The following is a 21,172-nucleotide window of genomic DNA, read 5'->3' as shown; positions in this document are numbered from 1 at the left end:
ATTAAACTGTATTTTAGTAGGCGTTGTTGCATATATATATTGAAGATGCTAAATTAAGAAATGATACATTTAAGTTTTAAAAGATGTTGGTAATTAGAATTTATACTTTTTTACTTTTAATAATTTATATTTAGTGTTTTTTTTAAATAATAATGTTCCACGTTATTTTTGCGTGTATGCTTTTACACAGAACTTTTTTCTCATTTCATTAAACCTGAGGACGAAAATGAAAATGAGATACATACTTTTGAGGATTAGATTTCATTTACTCTTTCTATCTTCTTAATGTCGTGACAAAATTGTAACGGTGTCAATTTTGGACATGAATATTGGCATATTGCGTAATGCACAAGCTTTCTAAACTCTATAAAGAATTGCAGATATTTTTAGCTAAAAATTAAAAAAAAAAATAATAGACAATCATATTTTTAGGTCATAACATACGACAAATCTAAGTAAAAAAAGAAAATCAATAGTAATATGCTTGCCAAGGGTTTCAGAATTTAGTTTTAAATTTTCTTCTTCTACTACTTTTTTCTTTTTCAGCATGCAAATGTCGAGACCGCTAAGTTGAACTTGCAAGCGGGAAGGAAGACAAGAATATTCAAAATGTTTTTAAGTAAATAATACGAATGTTAAAGGAGTGTTTGTTGAAGAAGATGTACAAATTATTATAAACTCTTTGATACTATCTTTAATTTTTACAAATATAGATAAAATAAACAATATAGATCGAAGGAAACTTCTTAAACTTTTTTTCTCATTTGTTAATAAAATGTCACTAGAGAATTTGGCAAATATAGAATTATAGATTTTCAATTCGTTAATTTGATTTGTAAAAAATATTTTTTTATTATTTTCTGTTTTATTATAATACTTTCAATTTTTTTTAATTTTATTTCTTAAAAATCTTTAAAATGATGTGATATTTTTATAATTACTAATTAAAAAAAAATTAAATTATAATTATTTTCAGGTATGACAGTCGTCTCTCCCAATGAAACAAACAAACAAAAACAGAAAAACACAAGTTTGGCATGGACGGCTATGTTAAGATCTTTCTTACTTGATGATACTGTAAAGAAGGAATACTAATGAAGCAAAAGCAACCTACAGTTATGGTTGATGGAGGAATCGTTTATGGTTGACGAAAAAGTGAAAAACCCTAACTAATGAATTTTGTCAGTTGTTTTGATTACTTTAAATTTGACCAATATCAAATAGAATTCAGAACGAACATAACTTTACAAATCACAAATATTATACTGTATTAATTAATGGCAATGGACTTTCACTATTTATTTATTTAGATACGTAGTCATTGGCGTAAAAAAATAAAGATACGTACGTAGTCATTGACTTATTCAAAGAAAGACGATTCAGGTGAATTTTTTTTTTTTTTTTTTTGAAGTTTAATCTAAAGAAGGTATACTAGTATGATACTTTTTTTTTATCAGTATACTAGTATGATATGTTATTGTTAGAATCTTCATATTAGTATGGACAAGCACTTGCCTCTGCTTTTTTTAATCATATTTTAAAGTTAAAATTAATATTTTAAAAATTATTTAATCATTTTATATTTACAATTATTCATTGACTCAACCTATTATCAATTTGTCATTGTTTTAGATTTTGTACAAGACAACGCGATAGCTGTTACGTGCATTAAAACTCGTTATGTTGAATTCTAAAATTATAACAATATAAAATTTTTTATACTATCAAGTATCAACTAATCACACAAATTAATATAACAATCTTAAAATTTATAATTTCTATGATATATATATTTGATTGATGAATAATGTAAAAGTTTTTACATTAATAGTGCATATAAATTAAATTCTAAAATTTATGATATTTGCATACTAAAATATTACACTACTTGACCTATAGGAAAAAAAAAACAATAATCAAGGAAAGTTCAAACAAATGCTACGCTATAACACTCTTTAAAAACTCCACTATTAATTAAAATTTATTATAAGCTATTAAATTTTAGTGGATCTAATTTTCTTATTTAATGACTATATAAATTTTAAACAATAGTAGCCGTTATGTTAGATAAAATATATTAAAGTATGTTACTAGCATTATTAGGAAAAGTGCATTGCAATAACATTTTTTTTTTGTTTTAGCGTCTAAAACATAGTATAGTATGAGAATGATATAACTTTTTGGAGTGCATATATTATGGTTAATCAACATGCGATTCCTTATAGAACTTATTTTTAATATATACGAGAAGTAATCAAATTATATTCGTATAATTTTACTTAATTATTATATTGTTTAATAATTTTAAAATGAATCATGTTTTCTTAAAATTTCTTTTACATCAATCATATATATATATATATATATATATATATATATATATATATATATATATATATATATATATATAATTTTATATTAAAATATAAATCATTTAATTATTTTTCTATTATTCAATTCTGATAAAATTTTATATAAGCAATATTGATAATATATATATATATATATAATTAAACAAGATCAATAAAAAATTATATTTTATATCAAGTCATGAAATGGTGTAACTTAACCACTTATTACTTTATTTAATAATTTTTACTTGAATAACATTTTTTTAAAATTCAGTGTTCAAGTGTTCAATTAAAGGTTTATTTCACATGTATCATATATATAAAATTTCATATTAATAAAAAATTATTTATTACCTCATTTATATAAATTAAAATCAATATAATATAATTTTTTTAAAATATATTAAAATATGAATAATTTAACAATCTTGACAGTAGTATGTAGATATAATTTTACAATCAAATTGATAAAAAATATTTTTTATAACAATTTATAAAATGATATAATAGTTAAATGATATTGTAATTTGATTTTTCCTCATATAATACAATTATAAATTTTACAAATGTACTAATAAAAATTACAAATTAATTAATAAAAATAAATAAATGAAAAGGGCATTTTTTTAATCTGTAACTTGCATTACTAAATTGGTATTTTTTAAATTTTTATTACTTAATCTGTAATGTTTTATGTTTCACATAAAATTTGTATTTTTTTTTTAAAAAAAAGGGCAGTACTCCCTTCTAGCTGAGGAGAGTTGGTGAACTGTGAAGTGGCCCCTTATTTTTTCGGCAATTTGTAAATTGGAAGCGTCATTCATATACATATCCTCGGACATTTAGTGCATGCATAAAATGAAAATAAAAGAGTAAATTGTAACCATATAACCTATACACAATGGTTAAGATTATTTTAATTAATTTTAATCTTAACCATTCTTCTATTTATTTGAGATCCCCTCCTTTTATACTCTGGTTTCTGTCACGATACACTCCCAACTCTTATTCAGGGATAGTATACCGTCAAAATGAACCTTCGCTTGAGACAATTCAATGTTTAAAACAATGCATTAGGACAGACACATAAAAGAAGAAAAACGGAATGCACCAAGAGGCCCAAAGTGTCACAATTGATCTTGCTATGCAAGTAATTCTGTACACTTTTCAACTTCTGCCGCCTAGGGATAACGTCAGTGGCCCCTAATAGAAGGGAGATAATTGATAGTTCAAACTTAAGGTGATATTTATAAATCAAATTATAGGTAAAAGCATTCTCACCTGTAAGGACCGTTAGTAGGATGCGAAGATATTTTAACGTTGACATGAAACTGAAAAAGCTAGCTTTGACAGCAAAATCTGAAATCACAAAAAGCAAAATTAGAGTGAAAAATCATTTTGCAAGCTTTCATGTAAGCTTTAGGGTTAAGGGAACTCACAGAAGTTTGTTCTGAGTATTTTACACGATTCACCTTCCCCATCCAACTTTGGACAGAGACGACCATACACAGCATATTTGGTGTAAGTTAGCAACCTCGTGACCCGTGAGACATCCATCTTTCTAATGATATACCTTAACAGTGCACTAGAATGAAAAAATAAGATATGTTAAGCACATCAAGTAACAAAAATTTTCAGCATCCAATAAAGCAAGCTTGAACTGTGTTTCTTACTCTATACGCATTATAGCAATAAAATCTGGGGGCAGAGACTCCATGAATGAAGATAAGTCCTCAAACAACAGAGATTTCAATTCATGTTTCAAGGTCTCTTTTTCTTCAATTGATATGCCAACGGCATTTTTGCTGCAATGTACGTAAAAAGCTCCATTATAACTTCTTTTATGCAAGAAACAGATAAACAATCAGGTACAAAGAATACATAGACTTGCAATAAAAACAAAAAAAAAAAATCCACTTTGGGCTTCAGTTATTTGATATCCTCCAATATAAACAATTATAAAAACAATCATCACATGGTTTTTTAAGAAATTTCTGATCCTTAGCCTTTTAACGGCCACACAGTAGTACTCCTTGACTACTCAACTACAATATCCCTCAACTATTTACCACTATAAATTCGTTGAACGCAAGAATTGTGTATACAATCCACACTAAAATGAATAAACAGACAGATCACACCAATTGCACTGAGTTGTGCATTACAGTTGTAATTTGTAATCCACCACTAAGTGAAATCCATAGTAAAGAACAACAATTTTCAAATTGAGCGAAGTTCAAATTGCAATCTAAAAGCATTTATATGCATCAATAAAAGTCAGGAAGGAACCTTTCAATGGTTGTACCAGTGAAAATGATGGGTAAATATCTGGAATACTTCCCAGCACAAAATCGCTCACCGAGCCGCATTATTTTCATTGAATCCTTGAGAATCAAAGCTTCCCATAATTGACAAAAATCTTTTCTAAATTCTTCATCCAATACCGTGTAGACTGCATGATCTAGAAGAACTGCAAAATAATTCCAATAGGGTGAAAAAGGTCAAGGTTTAATTCTTCCATGTTAAGTTTCAGTTAGAATCCAATTAGAAAAAAAATTATCCAAATACGTACCCAAAGAGAAACCATTACAACCTTCCGGAGAAACTAATATATTACCAGGGTGTGGATCACCATGTATGTAGCCATGTACAAATATCATTTCAGCAAACAGCTCAGTCAATGATTTTGCTACCTTCAGTAACAGTTTTAAAATGAATCAGTTAAGCAAGTTAGCACTTAGCACTACAACAGTTGAACAAAATGAATGAGATTAGAGTTGATATTCATCTGATTAGGGATAGCAATCACCAACCAATTACCAATGCTGCACCACAATAAGAGAGAAATAATCCCACAATAAAGAACATAAAAAACACAATTTACATGAGTTCACCATAGCTGTGACAAGTCAACCTTTTCTGGATCGACCCCAATCTGATTCAGAAAATCCAAGTCATCAATCTGAAATTTAGTAAGCCACCTATTAATAGAATGTGATATACTGAAATCAAAAGCATAGCACAGCTTATATATCAATATTACTACAAGCACACTGCAGTAACATAATATAAAAATGACCATGCAAAACTGACTTTGTCAATTTAATAATCATATAATTCCTCTTTCACAAAGGATTTCTCCAGTCTTGCAAATCTTCCAAATCTCTGAAGGAATCCTTCCACCCTTTTCCCCTATTAATATCTAATTAACCCTTCTAACTTACAGAATAATTAGCCTAACTAACCCTAAACCCCTAACCTTCGCCTCTATCCTAACTCTTGACAATTTGGATGGTAAAGTAAAATCACTTTTAAAGTGTAAGTAGATATATTTTGTGGTTATCACGTCCAAAATCAATTATTGTCGATTGAAATTTTAAGATTTTTCAATTTTCTCAAAATCAATTTTACCCACCACAGAATTGATTTTGAAACATCTAAAAACAATTACCCAAATGCCTTGATTTACTTTGCAACTTGACTTTGGAAGAATGAAATGTGATTCTAGCCTTATCCAAACAGGCTGTAAATTAACAAGAGCATAAGGGAGACAAAATAACCCTCTGATGACTCATGCTTAACAAACTATATAGAAGAAATTTAGACATTTTAGGTAGGGGTGTACACAGGTTGAGTTGGGTGTATGGGGAATCCATCATCCACCCCAATTAAAAAATATCAAGTTGGATCAAGTTCTAGTGATTTTGCTGCCAAACTCAACCTGACCCAACCTGATCGAGTTGGATCAATCGGGTCATAAATTTAAAAATTACAAATTTAAGAACAAATTTTTTGAAACAATTTTCTTTAAAATGTACAATATAATTACATAGGATATGTAAATTTGTTGCATAAAAAAATTTTAAATTTTCATTATTTTTATTTTTGTATTTTATGATATTCTTATTAATAATAATAATATTTTTTTTATTATATGACCGGGTTGGGTCGAGACACAGGTTGACAATTCGCAACCCGTCACCCAACCCAGATATTATCGGGTTTATATTGGATCGGATTGAGTCTGTCCAAACACTTTTAAAACTTAGTCCAATATAATTGGGTCGGATTGGATCACAGCTCAACCTAGACACACGTGAACACCCCCTAATTATTAGGGAAGTTGAAGACATAATATAAGTGCTTATTCAGCTAGCTAGGATAGGAGGTTACACCCAAAAGGGACCTAACGTAACTGTTGACAGCTGTGCAACTGTAATGAAGGAAATAGCATTACACTCACACAATGCTATCTTTGATCTGATGCAATGACAAATTTTTCCCAACATAATCATTTACTGACATAATTGATTAATCATCATACCTTGTGTCCTGTATAAAACTGCATGGTTAGGATTTGTCTTGTAGTCAAGTCCTGCATGCATAATTTGATAAGTTATACAAAAAATACTAAATAGAAAATTCATAGGAGGAATAAAAATTATCTCAATTATCATACCCAGAATACATGAGGAATTCTGACCATTTTGCTATTTCTGAAAGTTTTGGCTGCTATCTCGGAATTCCTTGCCTCTTGAACAAAATCTGCAACGTCAGGGTATTATCTCATTCATTCAGTCACCTCAAATTCCTTGGCTGTTTTATCATCCTTGTCTCAAGAATAACTTACAATTACAAATGCTACAATATTTAAAAAAGAAAAATTGATTGTGTTTAGTAGGATAAAACAAAATAAGGAATACCTATCCTTAGGGGGTGTATTGAATTAGAATTTTAAAAGACTATTTTAGCATAAAAAAAACCCTATGGATTTTAAAAGACTTTGTAAGATACCTGGTATGTCAATTTGCAGGAAAAGAAAGAAAGAAAGTCTCATGAAATCTCAAAGGTTTGGATGAGATTGTTTAATTTGAATTTTCTCATTAAAAGTCTTATGAAATCCACGAAAATCCATCCTAAAAAAGAATCCATCGAAATTTGTATACTTTTGAATATCAAAAGACTGTTTTTAAGTTGTAAAAAATCTTAATTGAACACCAACGGACTTTATTGAATTTCTTAAAAAATCCTAATAGTCTTGATTGAATACCATAAGACTTATTTTTATTATTTAAAAAATCTTGATTGAATACCTCAAGAATTTTTTACAAAAAAAAAAAATCTTCTAAAATTCTTTGAAATCCTAATTGAATACACCCCCTAGTTTAAATACTAACATAAACCAGAGGCTGGAACATGAACATATAGGGCAAATTTATGGGGGGTTCCAAATCTAGAGAATATGGCCATAGTTGATACCTGGTATGCCCTTATGTGAGACATAAATTAAATGTAACAAAAACAATGATGGAATGCATTTTTCATAGAGAAACTAGGCATTCTTACTGACCAAGTTCTGAAGACATGGACTTGGCAAACGCTAATGGTAACCACTCAAGCCTGTATTGAGGGTATAACTACAACCAAAGGAAGCAATATTAAAGTAAAGAAGCAACAACAACTAGAGAATTGATAATATTACTTGCATAAAAATCTAACAGAAAACAAGAAAGAATACAAACAGCACATAGTTCGACCAGAACTTAGACATTAAATTTATGAAAATCTTTTGATTTCAACAAAATTATATATTACTCATGGGTTTTTTCTTCCTTCTTTAATCTTTTTCTCAATAAAGGAATTTACTAAGAAAGGAGAGTACAAAATACGAGCACAGGAATCTTCCAAAAATTAGAAAGGATGCTACAGCGGAAAGAAAGAACAGAGAAAACACATCACCCAAAAAGCATTCCAGTACCTTTGTTATACAACAACAAAAGCCTTATCCCACATTCCAGTACCACAATCCAGTTCTACCTAGGATCCTTTTGCTCAAAATGAGAAAATAGGAGGAATGGGAACACATCTAAAATTAGAAAGGACAAAATACAAGGAACGTGAATTTTCCTAACACTCTATTGGTAGAGGCAAAGAGGGTGGAAGAGGAGCGAAAGAAACAGTACGCGAGACCCACACTTTTACTCTCTAGTTTAATTCAAATCTTTCATCTCTTTTTCTTTCCACTCTACCAAACATATACTAAAATTAGAAAGGTGCCGTGTGAAGGAAAAAGAGAAAATATATCATCTCAAAAGAGCAATCCAGTGACTTTGCTGTAAAGGATAAAATTCTGGAATTTTGCTCCCACCAAATAAACCACTCTAGTATCAACGTGACCTAGGACCTTTTTGATAAAACTGAGAAATTTTAACACTGAGAATACAATCCTGAAGGTGTAGTCATGTAATATTAAGCACTTACTTTGTACTATTTGCTATGAAACAACTTTTGGTATTTGGGCAATGCCGAAATAAGGATTGTTGCTAAGTGCATTTAGTAACCTATATAATCAGTGTTTTCAGGCTTTCAGCAAATCTTCACTTATTTGGAAGGTACCAAACAAACAACCCTAATATTAATTAATTTTTCTATCAACAATCAGTTTCCTTTTGGTTCTCAATTGCGTTTTGTTTTATTTCAATCAATTTTGCTATCAACAATTACATAATGACCATCAACCATCATTCCAGACATTTTGAAATATCTAACAATGATATTAATTACAGCATAATTTCATCAATATTTTTCAATAAATAAGAGCTGTCAAGAGTTAGAGCATACCCATGAAATAGTTTTTGATAGGAAATACATTGTTCTTGTATCAAAATTCATTTGCTGCTCTATCCAAGGATATTGTACCTAATTTCCAGTGAAGAAAATGACTTTACAATTCAACAAGTGTTTTTCTAAATGTAGCTTACCTCAATACAGAACACTTAATTAGCAATAAGCATCAAATATTCAAATTCAAGCAATGATACAAGTGTTTACTTAATTATAACAGTAGTATAAATCTTTTAGCATTTTCCAGGTCTGTGTGACATTATGCTATTGCATACGATCAGGGAAATAACAATATCTTCTAATTAGGCATTATTATCCAAAAGAAATATTTCTGTTTACTCAAATACAATCCATGAAAAGTAGCTACATCTGACCCTCTGGCTTGTAAATCATTTATAGTTATACTTAAGTCAAGTTTGGACTCAAATAACTAAATCTTATTTTAATATTGTGCCTGAAAACAACGTCATTCAAGTAGAGATGTAGAATCAACAAACCATATAACTAAATAAACAGATTAGAACTGGCCAAGGAAATATTGTAATGTTAATTTATTTTCAACCTAATGGGATATTTTTCAGATAAAACACAAGATGCTCAGTTCTAATGGGATGCTGTTTACAGAAGAAGCATTTTAGTGATTACGGGTAATAAAAAAAAAAAACTACCAGGTGATGCATTGTTAATAAAGCCCAATATCCAAATCATTGGAGTCAATTTCTGAATATATACCACTTTTAACACAAACTACATACTATATCCATGAAATCCATCATTGGTCCAGTCCTTTTATTTTGTGAAGTAAAGAAGGAATATTATATCCTCTTCAAAGCCCAAAAACAAAATCATTTAAATATATTAAATCTTATCCCTGTTGTACACCCATTGATTTTGCTGAGATCCAAAAACATTACTCTGGTTCATGTGCCTCTTAGGATTTTTTTGAGTCTCATTATAATAAAAAAATGTAAAACTCAAAGTTATTTTGAGAAAGTTGAATATACCTTTCTTGAAAACTATAATTCATCTTCATGTTTTGTGAAATTATTTATTTACTTTGAAAAGAGACAAAATGTGTCCATTGCAAAATGATGCCTTTAAGAATTTTTTATGAGGCTCATTGTCATTGGAAGAAAGTGAATATAGAAATCGTGATTACCAATTCAGACCGTTTGTCATATTCAATTTCATTTCAGTTGCTCTTTTGTGTGTACACATGCGCACATGCGTGCAGTATCCCAGTTTCCAATATTTTGGACATTAAGACATTAACTTGTTAGAATGTCCCGTGTCTAGTATCCATGTAAGAGTTTGTTCTTCATAGAAAGCCATGGAGTATTTAGGAAATCACTAACACCACCAGACAAACCTTGATTGCTACTTCATGACCACTTTTCAGCACTGCACGATGAACTTGAGCAATAGATGCAGCAGCTACAGGTTGTTCATCAATTGACAGAAACCTGTAATTCACATAAATACAAATAGTAATGTTAAAACTTAAAAAGAACACTAAAGTGTAAGTTATTAACATATGCAAAAAAGAATAAGTGAACACAGGGATTTAAGGGGTGACAGTGGTATAGCAGCAGTCTCAAAGGCAGGTCCAATTTAAGCTACCACATTAGCTAATGCATTTTCACATTATTCACACATTTAAGTCCAAGTGGCTCTCGCATGAGAAGGCTTATTAGAAAAGACAAAACCTACATGTAGTTCCTTAGGTTCTTTTTTATGTTGTTTTCCAATTAAAATTAGAGTTTTGCCTTGATAATCCGTATAATAAATTATTACATTGAAAGGTCAGCATATGTTTCCAAGATGAAACTCTAATTCTGACTAGAGAACAGTAGTACTAAAAATACGTCAGGAACTGTTGTCCTATCAGCTCAAATTTTGGAGGAGATTTAATTTTTGAAAGATAAATATGATTTTGTAAAATCAAAATTCAGTTTCTAAAGACAACTTACATCTCAGAGAAATCAGGTCCGAGATTATCCTTTAACACTTCCCCAATAACTTTAAAAGGAAGAGGAGCAACCTAGATCATCAAGATATTCCAATTAGCAACATAATTAACCAAAAACGAAGTAAAATTGAACTCAAATAGATACAATGAGCTATACCTGATCCTGTAAGGAAGACAAAGTGGACGAGTATTCTTTCGGAAGCACTTTCTGCGCCGAAACGAACTGTCCAGCCTTCACATAAAATCCTTTGTTGGCTTCGCATAGCTTGAGAAACCTCTTGGCAGAGCGTAGATGAACCTAAGCACAAAAACGATGAGTTCAGAATCTCAGCACAGCATAAGATCAAAACTATTATCACTTACAGTTACAGAAACAAGGGATTGAAACAAACGAGAACGATTGTTGAGATGGAGAAAACCTGAGAAATCGTTTGACGGTACTGATCGGAGTCCTTTGGAAGGCCGCGCAACGAGAATTCGTAGTCAACAACCGTGGATGCGACCTGAAAGATAAGAGAGAAGTGAAATCGAACGGTGCGAAGAGTTGAACGAGGGAAAATAAAAAGACGAGAGTGAAAAATGGAAAGAATCAGCACCGTGGAGACGGCACGTGCGGTGCGGATGAGACCGTGGATTTCGCCTCCGATTTTTTCAGGGGAGAGTGCGGGGAGAGGAGAGGGCACGGCGGAGCTGGAAGTTTGTGCGGCGGAGACAGCGGTGGCGGTTAGGAGGAAAAGTGCGGTTGTGCGTTTGGCGGGAAAGTTGAAAGGTTTAGGAGTCATTTGGAGGGATTATCGGTGTTTGGATTTTAGCAACGCAAGGTTTTCGAAACTCGGAGTAGAAGCTATTTCTCTTTTTGCGGAGTTCGGATTACCCAGTTGCAAGATTATAGTGGTTTTCTAAATAAGATAAAATATTTGTAATTTTTACTGCAATTATAATACTGTTTTTTCATATTTAATACTAGTATAATTTTGATTTTTTCTAGTGTATAAGATTTAATTGTTCTAAATATAAAAATGTGAATATGATATGCTTCAAAGATATATAATGTAATACATTTTAAAAGATAGTTGTTAAATAATTAAAGACATCAAAATTGATAATATTAAGCAATATATTTCTTTTTTTTTAAAAGTCGGGGTAAGAAAACAATTTTTCTTCATTTTTAAATCCGATGGAACACTATATTAATACTTTGTTAAGTTGATTTTTTTCAATCCAGTGTTAAAGCTGATTTAAGAGAGAGTAGAGATTATAGATTTAAGGGGGAAAAAAGGAATTTTACATTTTGTTTGAGCATTGAGCGGAAAGAAATATTTTCACCTGAGCTTTGGCACTTGAGTTCCATCTATCTGAATAACAAGAGAATAGTAATCCAATTTTCAAATATCGATATTTTTTTATTCACTTAAAAACTAAAAAAAAAAGTTAACTTTACTTAATTAAAAAATTAAAAAAGTTATTTGATGCCACTTCATATTTTAATGTTATGCTAATTTAATCTGCAAGTTTTTAACATTTATGCATTTTATTTCAAAAGCTAATATATTTAGTTATTAATGTGTTATAAGAATTATTACAAATCTATCAACATCAATATAAATAATTCCAATATAAAAGATGTCACCATAAAGATTATTATATAAGAGCATTAAAACTCATTTTAAATAATTACACCTCCAAAAATAATTTAATAACGAAATTTCAAATATTTTCTATATAAATCATTTTTCTAATATTTGTTCCGAACAAAAAATTATTCCAAACATGAACAAAAATTTCGACAATCACATACCCAAACATGAAGAAAAATTTTCTAGAGATTTTATATACTCGTTCATATTTTTTGCGGAATTTTATATAGTTGTTCACTTCTAGTTAGGGGTGGGAATAGGTTAGACCGGCCTACAGGGGCCTACGACCTGGCCTACATAAAGCCTGGTGTGGCCTGACCTATTTAATTAAAAGGCTAGGCTCAGGCTTTTTTAAAAGCCTATTAAATTAAATAGGTCAAACTTAGACTTATTAAAAAGCCTTATTTTTTAAAAAAAACTAGCAGATTTCATTCCTATAATTAAGTAAAATTTTAATGACAAGGTGTGAGTTTATTTATATTTCTCATTATTTTTATTAGTTTTATTATTTCTGTTAACAGTTCCTTTTTCTATTCGTTTCCTTTATTCTAGAGCAAATAAAAATCATATCCTACGTTCTTATACAGAAATCATATCATATCCTATTACGTTCCTATACAAAAATCATATCCTATTACGTTTCTATACAAAAATCATATCCTATCTTATAGTGGATATGGAGGAGCTAATGATGAAATGACGTTACTATTAATTTTATTGGTAGATATTTTATGCATTGGTTCTGTTTAAATAGAATGGAGATGTAGGCTTTATTTTTTTATTGTAATAATTAATATGTTGGTTTGATAGACTTGGATGATACTACCTCAAGTATGAGGTTTTCTTTTGTTTTAGATTATTTTATATTATTTGGTGATTTCTGTTTATATTATTAATATATTTTTAGGACCACCAACTAAAATAACGTTAGATTAAAAATTAAGGCAAATTATATATTAAGGCCTTGTTTAGCCTATTAGAGAAGGTGTGTTATCTTTTTTTTTTTGGTAAAAACAACTAGGAATATTAAAGATTTAATGTGAAGAAGATTTCTAAATAGGCTTTTAAATAGGCTACCAGGCCAGGCTAGGCTTTTAAAAAGGTCAGGCCGAGTCAAAATAAAAGTCTTTGATAGGCTATAGGCCAGGCTCAGGCCTCAAAAATTAATCGTAGACTAGACTCAGACTTTTAAAGCCTGGCCTGATCTATTCCCACCCCTACTTCTAGTTAAAATCAAATCGTATTTATTCAAAATTTCAACAACCACATATCCAAACATGCATTAAAATTCTGTGAATTGGATAACACTTGCTATCTTATTGAAATTGGAATAAAAAACATAGACAAAAATTAAATTCCTAAGTTTAAATTTTTCTTAGTAAATTTATCTTTTAATTTAAAAATTAAAACAAGAGAGATGTTAATTACTACTTAAACATATACCATAAATTACAACATCTACCATAGATACATGATTGCTTAAATGAGTTTTGTATTTTAAATTTGTAAAATTTACCATGTCATAAATTTTAAAATTCTACACAATTTATTTTATTACTAAAATTACTAACACAAATACTTAACTTGAGTCACATTAAATTTTATAATTAAAAAATAATTATTTAATTTGAAAAGAAAGAATTAAACGATTATTTATATAAACGACAACAATGTATTTTCAAATCATCTTCTCCTATTATAAAAACTTGATAAATAATGTTTAGTTTTAAACTCATGAAAAACCTTCTTGGAGATGCTCTTAATTAGCTCTTAGAAGTTCGATACTTTGCTGGCCATGTGGCCATGCTGTATCTATTATGGATTATGGTGACCCACTAAAGATTCGGAAGGATGTTCACCTTTTCTGTCTGCAGCACGGCATTTGCAGAAAAATAATAAGTCAAAAACATGGAAAAAAAATAAATTCAGCAGAAAATCCAATTATAAAAATTGGAAGTTGGAAGGGATCAGTTAGAAAATACAAAGGACAAATCAGTTCACAACCAATATGGAGAAGAAACAGTCAACCCTTGCTCTCCCAACCAACAAACAAATGAAGGAAAAGGGGCTAAGGTAAGGACCAATGCTTCTTTTTCCCTTTCTTATTTCTTCTGAATATAGAGAGCAGCATACGCACGCACGCACGCTCCTTGTTGCTATCGTCTTCTTTTCCGCCTGTCTAATAATGCCAATAACAAAAACAGAAAAACCAAAAAACCCTTTAGTGATGGAATATGACATGAGCCCGGACGTTTTGACTTTTACTTAGTAAAAATATTTATTTTGTAATTAAAAGATATATTTGAAAAAAATAATAATGATGTAAGATAAAGATATACTCAGAAAAAAGGTTAAAAATTGTTCTAGTACTTTTCTCAGAAACTAAAACAATAATAGCTTCTGCAAAACTACAAGATTTTTTCAAGGTTAGTATGTCCATTCACATTCTGCCCTTATCTATCTGTGTCCCACAACAAAAGAATATGTATGACCAGTTTTTATATATTAAAACAAGAAGTGATTTTGATATAAAATAATTGACATTATTTTTTAAAAACTAAAAAAAAGTTAATTTATATTTGTTTACAATCATAAAAATCTATTGTTTTGAAAAACACATGAAAAATAAAAGAATTTATTCATTTTAAAAAAAGATTCTTTTAAAAAAGGAACTGTAAGCCTGTAATAAATGGTCCATAATCAGTGTTCTAGTGTGTGCTCAAATATAAAGGGAACCAAGAGCAAGTCTACCTTAAATCAAGTCTATGTAGAAAGCTTAGCACTAAGCTCGGCTGCCACGGCATCAATGAATTCCTCTGTGTTCAAATAATGCTCCCTTGAAAGCCTACTTGCAACAATTATACAGTAAGTTAATTAATCATGTCAAGTAGAAAAGCAAATCTATTGGGCAATTCGCAACAATGACAATTTAACGTACTTGGATCCATGAAGAATAAGTGCCAAATCCTTGGTCATCTTCCCAGCCTCTACTACTCCAATGCAAGCTGCCTCTAGTTTTTCAGTGAAATCCAAGAGTTTGGCATTGCCATCCAGTTTTGCCCTGTCAGCGTAAAGTCATAAATTAGCCATTATCACATAATATTATAAGCTGAGTTTCTAACTTTCTAATACAATGAGTAAAGCTTAGCACTCAACTATGTAAAATACATAGTAATATACCTGTGGGCTAGCCCTCTTGTCCAGGCAAAGATGGATGCTATGCTATTTGTGCTGGTTTCACCTCCCTTCTGATGAACCCTAAAATGACGGGTAACTGTGCCGTGAGCTGCTTCTGCTTCAATAGTCTTTCCATCAGGGCAAACCTGACCCATCAAAGGGGGAATTTATTAAAACTTGATTTATTGAATAAATAACAAATCTGGTTCAATTCATTAAATCATTCACCACAAATAGTAGTAATAAACCCTACCAATACAGATGTCATCAAACCTAGTGATCCAAAACCTGGAAACAGGGTGAATAGGTATTAGTTACACAGGAAAAGAAATCCATGCAAATGAAGTTGCACAAAGAAAGTGATTAATAAATAAGCACATCAGACAAACCTTGAGCTAAGAAATCACTCTGGACATCTCCATCATAGTTTTTGCAAGCCCATACATAACCTCCTTCACTCTTAAGTGCATACGCCACCATATCATCAATAAGCCGATGCTCATACCTTCCAAGTTCATCAGATAAATGTAAACAAATGGTATAGTATAATATAAACATTTTTTCCCTCGAAACAAGGTACTCATCCACTCACCATATACCAGCAGCCTCAAATTTTGATTTCCAGCTTGCCTCATAAACTTCTTGAAATATGTCCTTGAATCTACAACCAATAAATGAATATAATTAAACAGGGATCAATGCAGTAAAAGTTTTTGAAAAAATATTAAATGAATAAGCTAATAATGAATTGTATACCTTCCATCATATTTCTTGAGAATTGTATTTTTGGTGCTAAGATAAAGTGGCCACTTTTTCTCTAAAGCAGTTGCCATAGAAGCCTCGGCAAAAGAACGAATAGACTGCATCACATGCCAAATAATAGATAGAAGTTCAATAACTACCAGAAATCATTTAAATATACCCCATCAAAATGATGTGAGACAGTGCTGAATCAACCTCATCAGTATTGTACATAGCCAATGAAACACCCCCTTCACCAGTGAAGTTAAAAACCTCGAATTCAGTTTCCTCACCTTGGCCTTCTGGAACTACAGTAGAAGAATTCATAAAAATAATCTTTAGTAACCAAATATATAACAATGAAAACTATATCCCTCTGATAACAGTTGTCTATATCAAGTAAGAGGTATACCAAACACCAGCTTCAGCTTTCCAGCTCCTTTAATTACAGTGTCAGTAGCCCGATATTGATCACCAAACGCATGCCTTCCAATACATATTGCCTTTGTCCAACCTGATAATGTTGAGATATTTAGACACCTCCATTCATCAAGAAGTAATCAAAAAGAAATTTACAACTTTAGTACCAGGAACAAGGCGGGGAATGTTTTTGCAAAGAATTGGTTCTCTGAAGACAGTTCCTGAAAAATTTGCAAACAAACAACCAATAAAAAAACTATATATATTGTTATCATCTACCACATATTTGCTACCATTGAGTGGCCAGAATATATAAATTCACTAGTATTTAATACTTAACACAACAATCAACAGAAGTAAGTTGAGTTACCATTCAAAATGTTCCTAATAGTCCCATTTGGACTCTTCCACATTGACTTCAGGCCAAACTCCTTCACACGAGCTTCATCTGTCAATCATAACACTAGTATAAGCTCCAACATCTACTACCAAGTGGAACATTATCATGCAGCAATTCAATCATTACAACTCTTGATCAAGCAATACATCTTGTATTCCAAATTTATCAAATGTATATTTATGCACACAAACACAGAACAAAGGTAAGAACTAAAACAATATGTCTCAATCTGACTACCAAACCTGGAGTGATAGTTGCACACTTGATTGCTACATTGTACCTACAAGCAGTAGTACGGTACAACCATTAGATTAACAAGGATAATAAGAGCACAAGAATGAAAAGCATTTAACCCCTTCAAATTCAACATTGTATGACATGGAAAATAAATAAAATTAAAATATTTTTTCTACTATATATCACTTGCTATATAACTATAATACACAATTTTTTTTAATTCCAAAAAAAAATCACAAATTCTGTCTGCTCCACATATACTGAACCCTAGAATATTAAAAAAATATAGTTAAATAAACATAAACATCAAGGACTTAAAAACATTTCCCTTTGGGGGAGGGGGTGTTAGAGGAAGGTATACAAATAACATACTTGAGAGTTGCTTCTGCACTTTCAATTGTAACTTTATCATCGGTCTCATCACGGTAAGGAAGGCCTAAGTCATAATACTTGATGTCCAACTCCAAGAAGGGCAAAATGAGCTATCCCAAAACAGAATGAAAGAAAGATATATATTATAGGCACTTTTCACAAGAAAATAAAAAAGTGATGATTGCATTAACAGCAACATGATGATAAATCACCTTGTCCTTGATTGACTTCCAGATAACCCTAGTCATTTCATCTCCTGCAATGCAGTATCCACGAACAAACAATGTAACGAGCAAGATAAAGATTGTCCCAACAGATAAACACAAACACCATAGAAATTAATACAACACAAATTGAAAATTCTAGGTTACTGTTGAAAGTATATTGTATTTTCATTTTTTATGTTTACCTCTGCCTTTGTTGTTTGAAATATTACATCTTCCTCCCTTAATTTATTTACTATTCAAACAATTCAACAATTTTTTTCCAAAACACTAGCCCAGAGTCACAAATATAAATAGAAAAAAAAACATATTTTTCTTGTTCTCAAATATAAGAAAATTTCAACTAACCTTACCTTATCTAATGCTACTATCTCTAAAATACCCTTCATTTAAATGAGGTGTTGGTTTCAATTACTATCTCTAAAATACTCTTCATTTAAATGAGATGTTAGTTTCAATGTTTCTTATCCTTGATACAAAGTTTCAATGAAGGGTAAGTTGAGGAAAAAAATATTTGTTTTATTAAAATTGATGCAATTAAATATGATTAACTAATTTTCATAATTAATATGTTTTTTTTTCTTATATTTCAGACCAGAGACCAGAGGAAATACACATTCCCTTACTTAAAAGTAGGGAATCATGCACAAAATCCCCTTAAAAATAACAACAGAGAAATGGAGGTAGATGCAACTTTGTAAAATGCTAATGGAAGTTACTGTGATTATTTTCACTTTAATTTATGAGTATAAAACACAAGACTTCATAAATTCATACACAAAACACCAACAACACAAACCAGAAACAGCTGTCATCCCATCTACTTTTTCAAAAAAAACAAAAAACAATTCCCTCGAGTATTCGATACTTCAGTGAATCCAATGATAACGCGCTTGCATGGAACAAAACACTATAGAACCTTTTTTTTTTCCTATTTTCCACGAGCTTATTTTATTTCTTTCACTAAAAAAATCATGTCACATTCTTAATATTAAAAAGAAAACAAAAAACAAAACAGAACAGATCTCCATCAAAAGCTACACTTACAAGAGAACGGATCAAATCTCGGCAATAATGATAATAAAAACAATATGATTCGATAAAATGATTTTGTATAGTAATATTAAATTAAATATCTAAATAATAAGAGTGGAGGAAAAAAAAGTGATTCATTACGTCGTAACCTTTCCAATAAATGAGAGAACGAAACAGAGTGGTCCACAAGAAAGAAAAAACAAATATCGCAGCAAAATATCAAAAAATATCTAATAGGAGCAAATCAGAGGGGGCAAATCAGAGGGAGCACGTCGACACGACGAGACACACCGCGCGAAAAAGAAGGAAAGAAAACTAATAATCATGAAGAGAAGAAATGGATGAAACGTCAAAAAGTAATAATGAAGAAATGGATGAAAAGAAAAACGAGAGAAGTGGAGTGAATAGATGAGATCGGGAAGAGAAGAAACGGACCGTCCATCTCGACGATGGGGTTGACGACCTTGATCTTCTGGAACGCTGCCATGGCTGGCGGAGGTTTCTGATCTGAGACTGAGAGGAAGAGAAGGTTAGGTGAGAAATGATGAATGAGAAGCGAAGACCAGTGTGAGTCGCTGCTCTGCTATTGCCGCACTATGAATAATCGTACAAGACTATTATAAGTAATGATTTCCGCAGCCTCACCTAATTATCAACTTTTATTATTTTTTTATTTTATATCCATCTATATGCTTTTATTTGCCCTCCTAATGCATTTCAATTACTTCTTTGCCCCCACATCACTTGTACCAGTACATTTAACACTATGATGATCTTATTTACGTATAAATATTTATTTTGGTCTTTAAGTGTAAAAGTGAGATAAATTAATTTTTTTAAAAATAAATAATTTAATTTAATTATTTTTTTAAATGAGTAAAGAGTATGATAAATTAATTTTATTTTTAAATTTGTCAAATTATTTTATTATTTAATTATAATATTTAAGAATTAACTTAATAATAAGTTATATTTTTTAAAATTAATTGACATTAATTTACAAAATTTATATACTAATTTATTATTAAATTATATGTAAACTCAATTTGTCGTATTTTTGCATTTTTTGTGCATTTTAAAATATCAAAATGAATATTTGTCTTTTAATTCTAGTACTTTTTAAAATTTTATCGTAAAAGATTAATATAAGACTACAAAACGAAAAGGTGGATTTTACATTTCTTTTTAAAGAGTAATATAATAAAAAGTAGAAACTTAATGTGATGGTACCTTTAAATTTTAGAATAAAAATTAAATGTTGAATTTAATATTTGTTTTACTTTTTGTTTGAAGAAAAAAAACCATTAAAATAGGTCGTTGTTGAGGAAATGTACTTGAAAGAATAAAGTATAATAATAGTAGTAATAACCATCATTCATTAGAGAATTAATTATTGATATTATAATTAACTTTAATTCATTATATACAAATATGATTTTATCATAGTTTCTAAATGATTATGAAATTAACAATTATAAGTATACTTTATTTCCAAAAGTCTACACGTTTCCTTTCGTTTAAAGGAACCAAATATTTAAAATAAATATATTGTAAAAAGAAGATGGTAGATTGCAAATTAGAATTTTATACCACTTTCTCATAAGTCTCATAATTATAATTAAGATTGAAAATCTCTTAAGATTTTTTTTTTAATATTATATTGAGATCTTAAATAATTTTTTATATATCTCAGATCTATTTTTAATTATTTTTTTCCTTCCCAACCCAAAGTGACACTTCCTTCGCTCTACATTTTTCTTTTTCTTCTTCCATGGTGCACTTCATTTTTCTTTCTTTTCCTTCTCCTCCTTCTCTCCTGACTTTTCTTCTTCTCCTCCCCTCCACCCTATTCTTTCTTCTCCTTCCTCCCTCCCCTCCGTGGTGACGGCCTCCCCCCCCCCCCCCTCTCTCTCTCTCTCCTCATATGATGTTTCTTTCTTTCTTCTTCCTCCACCACGGCCTCCTTCCTTATCGTTGCGGCCTTC

The 21,172-nt window shown here is 30.3% G+C and overlaps 2 protein-coding genes across 2 annotated transcripts; both read right to left on the bottom strand.

The window, feature by feature from the left end:
* Positions 1-3,174: 3,174 nt before the first annotated feature.
* On the bottom strand, positions 3,175-11,826 carry LOC114397783 (uncharacterized aarF domain-containing protein kinase 1). Its single transcript, XM_028359952.1, has 16 exons — positions 11,541-11,826; positions 11,364-11,447; positions 11,102-11,242; positions 10,946-11,016; positions 10,345-10,438; positions 8,973-9,050; positions 7,702-7,768; positions 6,811-6,896; positions 6,676-6,726; positions 5,266-5,313; positions 4,924-5,044; positions 4,641-4,821; positions 4,025-4,156; positions 3,791-3,936; positions 3,633-3,710; positions 3,175-3,554 (listed from the first exon to the last, which is right to left on the bottom strand). Exons 1-16 carry the CDS (start codon positions 11,724-11,726, stop codon positions 3,412-3,414), a joined length of 1,707 nt encoding a protein of 568 aa, XP_028215753.1. The 5' UTR covers positions 11,727-11,826; the 3' UTR covers positions 3,175-3,411.
* Positions 11,827-14,423: 2,597 nt separating this feature from the next.
* Positions 14,424-19,795, bottom strand: LOC114397767 (isocitrate dehydrogenase [NADP]-like). Its single transcript, XM_028359951.1, has 16 exons — positions 19,623-19,795; positions 18,141-18,184; positions 17,929-18,038; positions 17,562-17,599; positions 17,290-17,367; positions 17,087-17,140; positions 16,912-17,013; positions 16,716-16,807; positions 16,515-16,618; positions 16,351-16,419; positions 16,148-16,263; positions 16,012-16,046; positions 15,762-15,904; positions 15,520-15,642; positions 15,333-15,426; positions 14,424-14,760 (listed from the first exon to the last, which is right to left on the bottom strand). Exons 1-15 carry the CDS (start codon positions 19,672-19,674, stop codon positions 15,345-15,347), a joined length of 1,242 nt encoding a protein of 413 aa, XP_028215752.1. The 5' UTR covers positions 19,675-19,795; the 3' UTR covers positions 14,424-14,760; positions 15,333-15,344.
* Between the last annotated feature and the right edge of the window lie 1,377 nt (positions 19,796-21,172).

Source organism: Glycine soja, chromosome 2, assembly GCF_004193775.1.
Source record: "Glycine soja cultivar W05 chromosome 2, ASM419377v2, whole genome shotgun sequence".
Taxonomy (NCBI): domain Eukaryota; kingdom Viridiplantae; phylum Streptophyta; class Magnoliopsida; order Fabales; family Fabaceae; genus Glycine; species Glycine soja.
This window is presented reverse-complemented; position numbering and strand designations above follow the sequence as displayed.